At 45.9% G+C, this 14,967-nt stretch overlaps 1 protein-coding gene across 6 annotated transcripts in view; it reads right to left on the bottom strand.

Moving 5' to 3' along the window:
* Positions 1–14,967, bottom strand: part of ST3GAL5 (ST3 beta-galactoside alpha-2,3-sialyltransferase 5) — a 47,155-nt gene that overhangs the window by 13,447 nt on the left and 18,741 nt on the right. For 5 of the 6 annotated variants that reach the window (XR_004352730.1, XM_032652349.1, XM_032652353.1 and 2 more), the window contains 2 exons: positions 10,352–10,475; positions 7,744–7,855 (listed from right to left, as the gene is read on the bottom strand). Coding sequence is in view for 4 of the 6 variants with exons in the window: in XM_032652349.1 (XP_032508240.1) it covers positions 7,744–7,855; positions 10,352–10,475 (236 nt within the window). In the remaining 2 variants the exon portion in view is untranslated. Of the gene's footprint in view, positions 1–7,743; positions 7,856–10,351; positions 10,476–14,967 lie in introns of those variants that run through there. The other variant, XM_032652354.1, reaches the window with a different exon arrangement.

Genomic DNA, 14,967 nt, shown 5'->3' on the forward strand with positions numbered 1-14,967 from the left:
TGTGGGTTCCAGGTGGCACACCCAGGAAGAGGGCTGAGCTGGCAGGCTCACGTCGCCTGATCACCTCCCAAACCCCTACAATCCCAGCCTCTGCCCATAGAGAGCAGGTGACAAACACCACCACTGATACATATTCTCATACACCACTGATACCTCGCGAATTAGCATCTTCGCGAGGAATCGGTGGTAACCCAGAACAGCCCGAGTGGAGGGCTCGCCCTGACCAGGCCTCCAGGTTGGTGACACTCTGCACCTACAGGCACTTAATGCCCAACTGGGGGGCAGGGCAAGCAGAGGAGTCACATGTACTATCCATACTTGTCTCTACACCCCGGGCCTGAGGGTTGTGAACAAGTTTTTAGAGAACAAAAGGTCTAATTCTTCACTATGGAAGGACATCCCAAGCATCTTGTTTTACAAATCTCCTGGGATAGAAATGAACATCTGAGAAGTGCCAAGAGACAGAAGCTTAGTGACTGACTCAGGACTGGAAAGAGAGGTTAGGTGATGGAGCCAGACACTGGCGCACGACTCTCTTGGGCGCCACATTTTCTAGTTTCATTTGGAAGGAGTGACATTTCATTCCACTTCCATTCTGGCAAAGAGTTCCATCTCAGGCTTCAAACTTAATTTTCTAGACTGTGGAAAGAACATCTTCTGATGGTGACCCCTCCCGTCCCTCCGCAGGTGCAATAAATCAATCCCAGGGACAATGTTCTAAATGCCACTGCAAGTGGCCAAAGCCACAGCAATTCCTTTTCTTCTCTCGTTTCAACTTGTTTAAACACGTAACAACGCCCCAGAAGTGTCTCAGCCTCCCTCCTTCCTCTTTCAGGTTTCAAAGCTCAGAAGAAAAATGCCTCGGGAGGACAGCTCGCCTCGTGGAGCTGCGGTCATGACCGCAAGCATCTCGACCTTCCTCTTCTCCACTGCAGACAATGCCAAACCTGGGAGCCAGAGCAGGCTGGAGAGGAAGGACGCAGTGGGGTCCGGATGGCATCCGTCTCGGATGAGAACCACTGGGAACCAGAGGACTGGTGACCTCCCCAAAGATACAGGAACCCCTCTTCTCCCAAATCGAGGCATGGACGCAAGAGCTTCATTTTTTGAAAGGCTTCAAGGCTGAGCTTGCTGGCTGCCCACAACTGAGAATAAACAGACATCAGGCAGTTTCAGTTGTCACTGACGTGGCGATGTGCCGTGGAAAACCACAATGTGAGAATTCCCTGAAGGATATTAAAAAATGAATTTTCCTCAGTAAAAATCTCCATTTTCATTTCTACCCCATAATTTTTAGGACAATCCTTCTCAGAAATATAGGTAAGTGGCATAATTCTTAGTAAAAGGCAATGTGTTCTTTTATTTATTGATTTAAACCCAGGACAGGGCACAGCATGTGGGATGAAGGAGAGTTTGGGGCCTGGAGCTGACTGGACCTGGGTAGGAGCCCAACTCCGCCACGGACCACATGAACCGAGGGTATGACTTATGCAACGACACTTTCATTTCCACGTTTGTAAACTCTGGTTTAACTTCCGTGAGTTAGCTGTCTGTCACTTTTACCTGGTTAAAAGCAGAAAAATCTGAATAAACAAGTCACAGAGGGAATAGCACAGTAAAATCTCAACCGGCCAACGGTTGTCTCAGGCTGGTAGTTGAGGGTAGCGATTGACCACAGAAGGGGTGAGAGGGAACTAACTTGTGTGCTGAAATGTTCTAAATAGGATTGTGGTGATGGTGTAAATTTAACTATAAATTTACTAACACTCCTCCAACTGGATGCTTAAAAGGTGAAAGTCTTATGGTATGTATATTTTATCACAATACACGGTTAAGAAGAAAACAATCAGACGATCTGGATCTAGACCCAGTTTCGGATCTCTTTAACAGTAGTGTAAACCTGGTTAAAGCAGGAACTTTAAGGCTTTTCAAGGCTTCAGTTTCCTCACCTATATGAGACCACTGAAGGATGGTCTGGGAAAAGCAAGAGCAGGACCCAGGAGAGAAAGGGATCGGCTTGGAAGTGTGAATGTCTGGACTGATTTAACTCAGCCCAGGGTTACTCTGCTTACTTTTTTTTTTTTTTTTTTGGGCCACACTGCACTGCTTGCAGGATCTTAGTTCCCCGACCTAGGGTCGAACCCGTGCCCCCTGCGCTGGGAACGCGGAGTCTTAACCGCTGGGCCGCCAGGGGAGTCCTACTCTGCTGACTTTGGATACGTGAGTGTAGGTCTATGGAGTCACGGTGAAGACGTAAACTTGGCCATGATGAACCACACAGCCCAGGATGCAGTCCCCAGGGCGATGTGTGGTCTTTAGTTCCTGAGAGAAGGCCAAGTTCAAAATGGTGCTACCATGAGGTCTGAACCTAAACTGATGTGAATGTGCTCTTGTCTCTCTTCACACATCTTTTTTTTTTTTTTTGCGGTACGCGGGCCTCTCACTGTTGTGGCCTCTCTGGTTGCAGAGCACAGGCTCCAGACGTGCAGGCTCAGCAGCCATGGCTCACGGGCCCAGCTGCTCCGCAGCATGTGGGATCCTCCCGGACCGGGGCACGAACCCGTATCCCCTGCACCAGCAGGCTGACTCCCAACCACTGCGCCACCAGGGAAACCCTTCACACATCTTTTAAGTGCAATTTCACATCTGCACCACATTCAAACTATCCAAGCATCCCTGCAGAGACCGCTGTTTGTCTTTTTGCACAAATGGCACGTTCGGGGACATCTTTAAATAGAAAATATAAAACCCACAGCAAACATGGCCACACTTCCGCTGTATATATGCAGGCAGAATGCAACCAGGTGTTCAGAGTCCAGCAGGGTTATTGACCTTGCAAGTTGTTGAATGTCATCAACAAAGCTCACAGGGCCCCACTCTCACGACCGAGACCCTCTTCTGCTAATACACAGCCACAATCATTCAGATTCGTCCAAACTCTCTTGGTAGTAAGGATCAATCTACACCGAAGCCTGGAGGCAGGGTTTTCTTTGTAGAGAGCTCATGCTGAACACCATCTCCCAGCCCTTCATACCAGCCGGCTTGCTGGCTACTTCCTCTATTCTGGGGATTTGAGAGAGGATTTCTCTTCTGGTTTAGGGATGTGTGACCAGATATCAAAGTTAGGAACTGCTCAGTGTGGCATTCAAGGCCTCTCACGCTCTGGCCCTGTCTCATTTTCAGTCTCATATCCTGCTACTCCCCACCCCAAATCCTCAGCAGTATCTAACTCTTGCTGTTCCTCTACTTTGCAAAGCCCGCTGAGACATGGGCTTTCTGCACACGTGTCACGACCACTGTGAAAAGTAGGGCAATCTGACAGAGTCAATAGTGCTAAAAAGCTACATTTAAAAAAAAAAGTCTCAAGCAATAGAATAAAAGACACCCCTCATTCCACCACGGTTAGAGCAGGCTTTCACTTTCTACTTCATTAATTTCTGAATGGAGACTTGCACAAACCTGTTTGACTTAACCGTATCCCCATTCCTCCTTCTTTCCGTACCATTATGGGGGACTTTCTAATTGGAAAAAATAATGATCTTTTAGAAGTCTTTCGGAAATGGGTTGACGTGGCGGTCACCGTGGGCTACCTCCTGGGTCTCCATTTCCTGTTCCTTCCTCTTCGGGAACCGTAGTGTCCTTCCTTCAGGCAGCCATCACCCCTTCTCCACGCAGGCAGTGGGGCTTGGGAGGCTGATCTCACTCATCAGGTCCTTCCATCTCCCCATCAGGGATGAGTTAGGAATCCTTACTGGAGCCAGTCGGGACAGGGCACTAGCACCCATGAGAGGCTGTTACTGGCCCAGCAGTGAACTTAGGTTTAAAACTGGTCCCACCAGCCTAAAGGGGGGGACTCACATGCCATGGTTTAGGGGGAAAGAGAAGGGAGAGTCTGTTTACTGGGGGATAGGAAGAGTTGGATAGGAGGTATCTGTCCTATTCTTCAAAGGGATATTAAACTTAACGTACATAACTGAAAGTCCTCAAAGAATTGCTTGTTAAAATTTAACTGTGGATTTTCTGTACAATCTGGAGTTCAAAGATGAGACACCGTGCTGAGGTCTGAGTAATATCTCTCCTCCCTCTGGAGTTCAATACATAAGTACATATTTATTAATGTAAAATGTTATCCCACAATCCCTATCTCCCAAGGGCTTGCCTGGAGGACAAGTGGGGAAGACAAAACAGTTAAGGTACCACAGTGGTAACTGTCAAGATTAAGGTATGAGGGGGTTCCTAAAAGACAAGAGGGAAGGGTGATCGGAGAAGGATCTTAGAAAAAGTAACCCCTGAGCTGCGATTTGATGTAAAAGATGAATAACAGAGAGGCAAAGGAAGGGCTCCAGGCAGAGAAGAAAGAATGCAGCAAATACAAACTATTACAGAGAGAATGGATAAACAACAAGGTCCTACTGTAGAGCACAAGGAACTATATTCAATATCCTGTGATAAACCATAATGGAAAATATGAAAAAGAATGAAAAAGAATATATGCGTGTGTGTGCGTGTGTATATATAAAATATATAAAACTGAATCACTTTGCCATACAGCGGAAATTAACACAACATTGTAAATCAACTCTACTTCAATAAAATACATTAAAAAAAAAAACACAACGCAGCAAACACAGAGAAAAGTGTTCAACAAAGATGCTGGGACAACTGGAAAGCCACAAGCAAAAGAATGAAGCTGGACCCTGACTTCACACCATATATAAAAAGTAGCTCAAAAGTGGATCAAAGGCCTACATATAAGAGCTACAACTAGAAAACTTTTAGAAGAAAACATCAGGCAGTGGTTTCTTAGATATGACATCAAAAGCACAAGGAACAAAATGAAAAGTAGATAAACCGGACTTCATCAAAATTAGAAACTTGTGTGCTAAAAATGATACCATCAAAAAAAAGTAAAAAGACCACCCACAGAATGGGAAAAAAATAGTTGCAAATCATATAACTGATAAGGAAATGGTATCTAGAATATACAGAGAACACTTAAACAGCTCAATAATAAAAAGACAGGCCAATTAAAAATCGGGCAAAGAATCTGAATAGACATCTCTCCTTAGAAGACCTACAAATGGCCAATGAGTACATGAAAAGATGGTCAACATCATTAGCTATCAGATCAAAACCATAACGAGGAAGAAGGAAGCTCATTCAGAATAGGAAGAACCCAGGTTACGAAACCAGCCTACACTTTCCAGCCAGGTACTAGACAATTGCAGTGAACCACGGAATTCCAGGGCTGGAAGGGGTCACAAGGCCCTTGAGCCACCAGCTGTCTGATGCCTGAGTTCTACCCCAAAATAGTTAACCTGGCTTTGGTCAAAGACCTCCAGAGATTCGCCACAAAGGTAGCTCAGTTCTTCCATTTTTGGACGTTGTGGACCATCAAACCCTTCTCCTTTCAGCTTGGCTGTCACCCTTGACCCAAAGTTCTTCCAGTGAGGCCACCGGGGCAGGCTGACTCTCCCCCGGGCCAGGCCTCTGGCTTGTTGGCAGGAGCTGCCATGTGTCCTGCACTGGTCTTCTCTATGCAAATGTTCCCATCCCTTCAAAGGTTCCTCGGGGACAAGGTCTAGAATCTCTTCGCTGGTCCTTCTCAGAAATCACTAGGGAATTCCCTGGCGATCCAGTGGTTAGGGCTTGGCGCTTTCACTGCTGGGGCCCGGGTTCAATCCTGGGTTGAGGAACTAAGATCCCGCAAGCCACGAGGTGGGGCCGAACAAATTTTAAAAGTCACTAGAATTCCTTAGGGGAAACTTGAAGAGCCATAATGACCAGGGCACTTGTCTGAACACGGCAGGTTCGAGCAGACCACCACTGGCCTATTAACGTAGCTAAAAAGAAAACAGCTGTAGGCTGTCACAGCAGTTGACGCAGACAGCGCTGGCCAGGCACGAAAACCACTAAGTTGATTTCACCCAAGGTGTTAGCAAACCACATCTTCTCCATCCGTCTCACAGGTACACACGGTGCTCTTCTCTTGCACAGAGAGCTCACATCTCTCCTCAATTAACCCAGACTCGAGAGCAATGATCTCTGTTGTTGGTCAGGAGGTCAACGGCCTGATGAATGAAATGGACAGGACAGAGGGGACGCACAGAGAATGTGGAGAAGTGTAGCAAAGGGACGAGTTCACAGATACCAGCAATCGTATATCACAGTGTCAAGTGTCAGCATTTCAGGGTTTTTCTAGGAGACAAAGAACAGAGACAGGATGTCTGCAAAGTTTATCCAAGCGAGCTGTGGAAGGCCTTGGAATTGAAAGGGATTTGGGAATGTCTGCAAGGCCAGCCGTTCGGGAGGGAAAGCCCGAGCGGATGATGCGGGACCACATCCTGCTCCAGCAGAGCGGAGGGGCTAATGCTGCCGAGATGAACGGAGTCGGCCAACGTCTGAGGGACAGAAACAGCAGGGGAGGAAGGCCCATGATCAGCAAGACCCCTGAGACACAAGGGTTCTGCACAGGCCAAGCTGTGCCTGTATTAACTACAATACACTCTTTCCATTTACATGTTTATACCTGTCTGTACTATGAAAAATGTGAGGTACTTCAAAGCATATACAGAAGAGAAACACGTGAATAAAAACCAGGCCTAAAAAAGGAGCTTTGTGCATACTAGCTTACTGCACTTGGATGACCACCCCATTGCACAGACGTTGTTATCTACACCTCACAGCTGAGGAAACTGGGACTCCAAACGACTCAGTCACTTGCCTCGGGTCTCACTGTTACGAAGTGGCATTTAGATTTGAATCCAGGTCAGAAGTTTGAGCTCTCTCCTCTGCATCATGCCACCTATAACTTCTGGCTTCCTCTCGGTGGACGCTCCCTACCCCAGCAGAGAGCAGAGTTATCAGGAGACGGGAGTCTGAAACCACACTGCTGGGTCCAAGCCTTCACACCACCACTTACTTGCTGAGATAACCTTAGACAGGTTACTTAAGGTTCTTCCCTACACTCATCTATGACGTGGGGATAATAACAGCAGCTGTATCCCCAGGACTGTTATGAGGGTTCAATGAGCTTCTATTGCTAAAGCATTTTCAGAACAGCTACACAGTATATACTAAACTAGATTAACTAAAATAGTTAACTAAACTAGGTGTGAACTTGGGCCAGCAGCTTAACCTCCCAGGCCATCATCTGTAAGATGCAGAGAACCCTGGAATGTCTCTCAGTCATGATGATCACTAAATGAGATAATATATGTAAAGCAGCCATACATGTCGGTTATAATTATTACCATGCTACTTTACTTAAAATCACCTGTCTTTTGTCCAAGGCTGAACAGTATCAGATCATTTACAACTCAAACAATCAGTGAAATCAGGATTTAATATGTCAATTGATTAAAAAAATAAATATACATTGAAGGAAAAATCTTGAGATACAATGTGAAATCATTAAAACGAAAAATAAAACACAGAAATGACAAATGCTACTAAAAGAATTTCTTCCTGATCTGCTTTAAGAACAGGTACGCTAGCAGTGTCATGGTGTATTAACTCCATGACAGGTGCCCTACAGGGTCAAATGGAACTCACCTCACCCCACGACTTCAGTAAATGGGGGAAGAACAGTGAGTGTTAGGTGGGCGTTTTGAAGTGCTAAGGTTAAGTGTTTTTCCCTTCTGTTTATAACTTTCATGAACATCTATTTATAACATTTGAGAGACAATATTACTATTTAAGTGTACACTTGGAGATGTTCTCCACACTGATGGAATATCTAACCTTTATGCGGTTGGGGTCCACATAATGCATTTTTTTCATGTCACATTCTTCAGTAGTATAATTTAACTTGAGGATATAAAGGATCCATACTCCAAACACAAGCAATGTACACCTAGAAAAAAAAAATCAGTTACGTATAATGACGTCGTCATGTGATAATCAAGAGAGATCATGTGAAATAACTGCAAACCTAACCCAAATAGAGTCTGCCTGCCACACAGCATAAAAGTACAGTCTTTAAGAAGACCTCTTAACTTAAGGCAGCATTTCTTATTTTTCTAACAAGATAAGTCATTTATGACTGTCTTTGTTATAAGCAAATATAGAAAAAACATTTTTCTGCAAAGGTACTGCAGTAAAATCTGAATCACAATATAGATTACTGGACTTAAAAAAAAACTAAGTAATAAATTTTGAACGACAGAATCTCAGCTTCAATTTTTTGCCACTTTAAAATAGTCCTGAAGATGGTTATTTTGAGACTTTAGTCTGCCATCTTCTCAGATGCCTGGCTTTCGGAATAAAGTCATATTCCTTGCCTCAATTAAAAAAAAGGAAAAAAGAAAAAGTCAGTCTTGGGACTTCCCTGGTGGCACAGTGGTTAAGATTCTGCGCTCCCAATGCACGGGGCCTGGGTTCAATCCCTGGTGAGGGAACTAGATCTCACATGCATGCCGCATTAAGAGTTCACTCTACAACTAAGGAGCCCACGTGCCACAACTGAGGAGCCGGTGAGCCACAACTAAGGAGCCCACCTGCCACAGAGAAGACCCGGTGTGACTAAATAAATAAATAAATAAATAAATAAATTTTTTAAAATTAAAAAAATATATATATATATAGCATTTAGCATAGTATACCATAGATGCTAAATAGTTCTTAATATTTGAGGATTATGTTGCAAGAAAGTATTGCTAGGAAGTGTTTTCAAGACTTCTTGATTCTCATTTCAATAGACTCTACCATGAAAACTTGGACAAGTATTTTAATTCTTCTCTGGGATCAAATACAATGCTAAGTGAATGGGATGCAACCATTTGCATAAAAAAGAGATGGTCGGGGGAGGGGAATACACACACAGTATTTCTTACATACACAAGACTGCTAATATTGGTCATCTTTAAGTGGAAAGAGGAAATGTGGGGAGCAGGGATGGGAAGATGTTTTACTGAGTACCTTTAACAACTTTTGAATCTTGTGAATGCAGTTATGACCTATTCTTTTCTCCAGTCCCAGAAAAGGTATTATATTCAGTGCATTAATAATTCCCTTATTTTGATTATAAAAGAAATAAAAGGGGGAATTCCCTGGCGGTCCAGTGGTTAGAACTCCGAGCTTTAGACGCAGGGAGCACGGGTTCAATCCCTGGTCGGGGAACTATGATCCCACAAGCTGTGCAGTGTGGCCAGAAAAGAAAAAAAAAAAAGGAAGAAAAAGTTAAAAGCAGGCCCAGAATCTACAGCCCTGATTCCGTTGTTCTGTAATTCCTGGTTGCAAGTCTGTCTCAGCCACACTGTAGGCAACACGGGGCCCAGGTCTATCTCCCATGCGGCCAGCACCCAGCATGGCGCCAGGCATATGGGGGCCTCGATAATTACTGGTTGATGACAAAAGGAGATGGAAAATGAGCTGAGTGTTTATTAACATACATTTCCTTTCCCACCTTTCTTCTTCTACACCTCCCGAATTAGTAACATGAGATGGGAGGCTAGATTTCAGGGTTGGATTTCTACCTGTCGGCATGAAAGAAAGGGTAGTTTACCACCTGGTTTGGCTGGTACCAAGTAAAACTGACAAGTTCCTCCTTTAACAATTCTATCTCGGGAGTTCCCTGGTGGTCTAGTGGTTAGGATTTGGCGCTTTCACTGCAGTGGCCTGGGTTCAGTCCTCGGTCGGGGAACTGAGATCCCACAAGCCTTGCCGAGTGGCCAAAAATAAATAAATAAATATAATAAAATATTTAAAAAACAAAAAAACAATTCTATCTCTTACTAGGATGTACGGGTGACCTGGCTGGTACCCTTCTCATCCTGTTTAGTGTTTGATATTCAATGTTATTCAAATGCCTGTAGGGGACTTTAATTAACTGTATTTTTAGATGCACCGGAAATGGCAAAGGCAAAGGGGATAGCCCTCTTGCACTAGGCAGCGGCTGTGCAGCCTGGAGACTCCCGGGCTGGTGCTGTGCTGCCACCAAGCACAGCCTGATGCAGGAGCCCACAGCAACTGTGCTCTGAGCCTTGACTCAGATGTGCCTTATTTCTTTTTTTTTTTTTTGTGGTACGCAGGCCTCTCACTGCTGTGGCCTCTCCTGTTACAGAGCACAGGCTCTAGACGCGCAGGCTCAGCGGCCATGGCTCAGAGGGCCAGCTGCTCCGTGGCATGTGGGATCTTCCCGGACCGGGGCATGAACCCGTGTCCCCTGCATCGGCAGGCGGACTCTCAACCTCTGCGCCACCAGGGAAACCCAGATGTGCCTTTAAATGATCCCTGAACAAGGGTGACCGTGGATGAGAGCCATCTTCAGGGTTCTCACTGAATTTTTCCCCCAGTTCTACCCAGTTGACCCAAATCAGAGGTGTCTTGCGACCCGAGGGCTCGTGCTTACTTGAGGATGTCTTTTAACAACAAGCTGGGTCTTCTCATCTTGTTCTGAGCACGGGTGTACCATTGCAGGGAGGGCCGCGAGCAATCGCTTTTCAGCTTCACACGGTTGTACTGGTTTGGCATTGCTGTGAAGAGAGGAGAGGGCAGGAGAAGGGAAAGAGGAAAGTGAGTTCAGCAGATTATGCTTTTAAAGAGCTTTTTTTTTTTTTTCTTGGCCTCTCTGTGCAGCTTGCGGGATCTTAGTTCCCCAACCAGGGACTGAACCTGGGCCCTTGGCAGTGAAAGCGCTGAATCCTAACCACTGGACCGCCAGGGAATTTCCTAAAGAGCCTTTTTTTTTTTTTTTGCGGTACGCAGGCCTCTCGCTGTTGTGGCCTCTCCCGTTGCGGAGCACAGGCTCCGGACGTGCAGGCTCAGCGGCCACGGCTCACGGGCCCAGCCGCTCCACGGCATGTGGGAATTTTCCCGGACCAGGGCACGAACCCGTGTCCCCTGCATCGGCAGGCGGACTCTCAACCACTGTGCCACCAGGAAAGCCCTCCTAAAGAGCTTTGATGTGGTATAGCCATACCATGAAATACTACTCCGCCAAAAAAATGAGTGACCGATTGATACCCGCAACTGGATGAATCTCGAGGCAATTACGCTGAGCCAATACTAAAAGGTTACATGTTGCAGGATTCCATTTATATAATATTCTTGAAACGGCAAAATTACAGAAATGTAAACAGATTAGGTGTCAGGGGTTAGGGAGGGGGTGGTGCAGTGGCTAGGGAAGGGCAACAGGAGGGGTCCTTTTGGTGATGGAAATATTCTGTATCTTGACTGTACCCCTGTCAATATCCCAGTTGTGCTATTCCACGGTTTTGCAAGATGCTACCATTGGGGGGAAAGTGAGTAATCTGTGTTATTTCTTACAACTGCATGTGACTCTACAACTATCCCAAAAGTAAAAGTCTAATTTTTGTTGAGTCTTTAACTATTAGAGATACTTACGGAACTATTTACAGATGAAACAGGAGAAATGAAATCTGCTTCCAAAAAAACCAGGAAGGTGATAAGTGTTTGTGGGAATAGCTGACACAAGTTGAGCTTTAAACTGCTGTAGAATCTGGGCAATGGGTACATGGGGCTCACTATACAGTTCTCAAAACTATTTGAAATTTTCTATAACAAAAGTTTAAAAAGAAAGCGGTATATTGAAAAACAGGAAGAGGGTTACACTAAGAAAAAAAGAAAAAGAAAACATAGCAGTTTAAAAAATTTTCAATGGCAACTTTAAAAGAGGTTTTCTTTAAAAAATACATATGTTCTCTGGTATGCTTGCCTACTTCTTCTTCTGGATTAATTTTATTCTCAAATTTTCAATTTTTAAGCAATATTACAAGGGGTATTGTAGTAGAAATCAAAACATCTCCCCTCATATCAGTTTCCCCCTTCCTCTCTCCTCTGGATTTTTAGCTGGACAGATGGCCTCCCAGAAAAAAGACTACATTTCTCAGCCACCCTTGGAGCTAAGTACAGCCTTGTGACTACGTTCTAGTCAATGGGATACAAGCAAAACTGACCCGGAGAACTTTCAGGGTGCTTTCCTTGGCATACGCCCTCTTCTCCTTTATCCCCCTTCCTGCTGGCTGAAATACTGACACTTGATGAGCCACTTTGGACCACACAGCATGTCACCCAAGGGATGGAGGAGCAACAAGAGAGAAGGGGCCCGGGTCCCTGGACCACCCCAAGGACAGAGCTGCCAATCCACCTTAGACTGCCTGCCTCTGGACTCTTACATGACGGAGAAATAAACCTCCATCTTGTTGAAGCAACTGTTAATTAAATCCCAGCTAATACAGGCACGGATTGTGTTATGATATTTACATATTAATTCAAGAAATAATGTCTTTACTATACTTAGTCTTGAAGCCAGGAGGAAGTTATATCTCATTATTCACTTCATTTCCCCCATTAGTGCTGTGCCATTTTCTTTGAAAAAAAAATCTTTTATCAAATTGACATCCAAGTATTTGATTTCTTGCTACTGTAAACACTCTCCCTCAACTGCAATTTTAACTGTGTAACACTAGAGTACAAGAATTTTCATAGACTTGCATCACTCCATTTGAGTAGTTTCAAAAAACGGAGCCAAGGGCCTCACTAGTAAACCTCTGCTGAAGAATCTACTGAACTCTTAAAGGAGAAGCGAGATCAACTGAGACCCTGGAAGATTTTCAATCACCACAACTTCGTGGTTACTTAGACGCACAGTCAGCCAAGTGGTGGGTCCTAGGGGGCTGCCTATGACCAGGGCATCTATAAAAAGGAAGATTCTATGATGCCCGTGTTTTTATGACCAGAATGACACTTCACACCCGCGTGGACCTCCCAAGAACAAAGCAGACGGTGGTATTGGAACCGGGATCCCACCCTTGCCCACGGCTGGCGCGCTGGATGGCGCTGTGGGCTCTGGGCTCTACTCTGCCCCCTCTTTCTCATCTGCTCTGCCACTCAGGCCGCAAGCCTGCAAACTGCATTCCCAGACTCTCTCTTCTGCCACCCAGCTTTCTGAGGAACTGTGATTGTGTGCCGTCTGGGTGGAAAACTGGAAGGCAAAGGGAGGGAGCAGCCTTTCACATCTCTATGGTTTCTGGTTTCCTGCTGGATACGGACTGGGACATCAGATGACTCTCTTCTGCTACTTTGAGGAAAGTGGAACCAAACAGGAAGAGGCTCTGGAGGTGAGAGGAGAGTCTACAGTCCTGGACTCCTTCCTCTTCTCACCACTGCTGCCACACAACACACTCACGCATCATTCAAACACTCAAAAAAAAAGAGAGAGACAGATACGAAAGAAAAGAAAAAGACAGTTGTGTTTTTGTTTTGTTTTTCCTATCACACTGGAGGGGATCTCAGGAGAGACCCCTAGGCTCAGCTCTGCCACCTGAGAAGTCTGGGGCAACTGACTCTAACTCTTGTAGCTCAGTTTCCCCATCTGGAAAATGGGTCCAATATTACCTACCTCCCAGGATTCATGCGGGAATGGTGGTTGCACATAAGAAACACTACCTCAGTAGTGACAGCCATTTTATACAACTATCTGACAGGGCTTTAAGACATCTGAATCCTTCAGGCACTCTCATTTCTGGCCACAGGTTTCCGCTCCAGCCCCATCAGGGGCCTGTCTTCAGTCCTATCCATGTCCCTTCCTGGGGATCTCTGGAGAGGCAGCATCCTCTCGAAGCCCCTCCTGCGCTCACCCAGTCAGGTCCCGGTCAGTCTCTCTCTCCCCAACCCCTTTCTAAACGCCCAGCTTCCTTCACCGGCCTCTCCTCCCCACCCTGACGGCCCAGCCGCTCCTTCACTCGGTCTGCGCACCATGCCGGGTGCCTTAGAACCACGCTTCCCTCCCGACCTCTGCGATGGTAAACTCCCCTACACACGGTGCAGGACTCCAGGGTCCCGGTTCCCACCCTCAGCACCATTTCCTCCTCGCTCACGTATATTCACGACAAGGTTCACCACTTGCCTTTTACTCACCTCCTCAAGGGATCAGACCCCAAATCCATCTCCCTCTGCAGGCCTCTCACCCAGCTCAGACCTGTCTAGCTAATGACCTGCCTGCTATCTTCTCCTCAAACAAAATCACAAAGCAGAATCTTTTCTCACATCATTTGGTAGCTGTACCATCTACTCAGTCATCCAAGCCCAAACCTGCAGGTTGACCCCAGACTTCTCCCTGGCATCCCCAGGCTCAATCAATCCCCAGGGCCACTCAATCATACCTTCTTGAACTTCCCGGGCCCACGGGCATTCTCTTAGCGGAGGTCACTTACCCAGACTCCCCTGTCTCAGTTTTGGCCCTTCAAAGCCATCTTTCTATGTATCTGCTTACTGGCTCCCAGCTCATCTCAGGTGCTATGACTTCAGGTGACAAACTTGTCTGTTACACTCTAGCCACAAAGAAGTACTGTTGGAAGCCTGGATGTGCCACATTGTTGCCTCCGTGCCTTTGTACAGATGCGTGCTCCGTCTGGAATCCCCCCACCAACGATCTGCCTGGTGAAGTGTCTCCTTTCATCCTTAAACCCTTCTCCTTCTCTGTGAAGATCATTTTCAACACCATAACCGTCCCTGGGCACTTCCCCATCTCTGTTTATGAACTGAAATGTTCTGTGTACATTTGGGGTCTCCTCTACCTTTCTGCAAGCACCTGGAGGACTGAGCTGCAGGGCCGGGGCTTTGCGCATCTTTGTAACCCTAACACCTAGGATAGGGCTTGGCACACAGCAGGCCCTTAAGAAACATCCCACATTGAATGGAACGTGCATGACTCGCCTACAGTCTGTTATCAAACGAGATAAACTCCCCCCCCACCCCAAGTGTACTTTCCTAATGATATTTAAGATTAAAACTAAAACTGAATGTTAACAGCAATTCTAAGAGCAAAGAGTAAAGTGTAAACTCTACCGAAACATCTAACGTGTCGAGCAGCAGGGAAATTTGTTGGTAAATTATGGTGCAAACCACTTAGAGTACTCTGCAGTTGTTAAAGCCTTTGCTACAGGAAGTGGAATCTGTGGCCACAGCCTCAGCAACAGCTGGGAGCAGGTTAAGACTTGCAAA

This window comes from Phocoena sinus, chromosome 13 (genome assembly GCF_008692025.1).
Source record: "Phocoena sinus isolate mPhoSin1 chromosome 13, mPhoSin1.pri, whole genome shotgun sequence".
NCBI lineage: Eukaryota > Metazoa > Chordata > Mammalia > Artiodactyla > Phocoenidae > Phocoena > Phocoena sinus.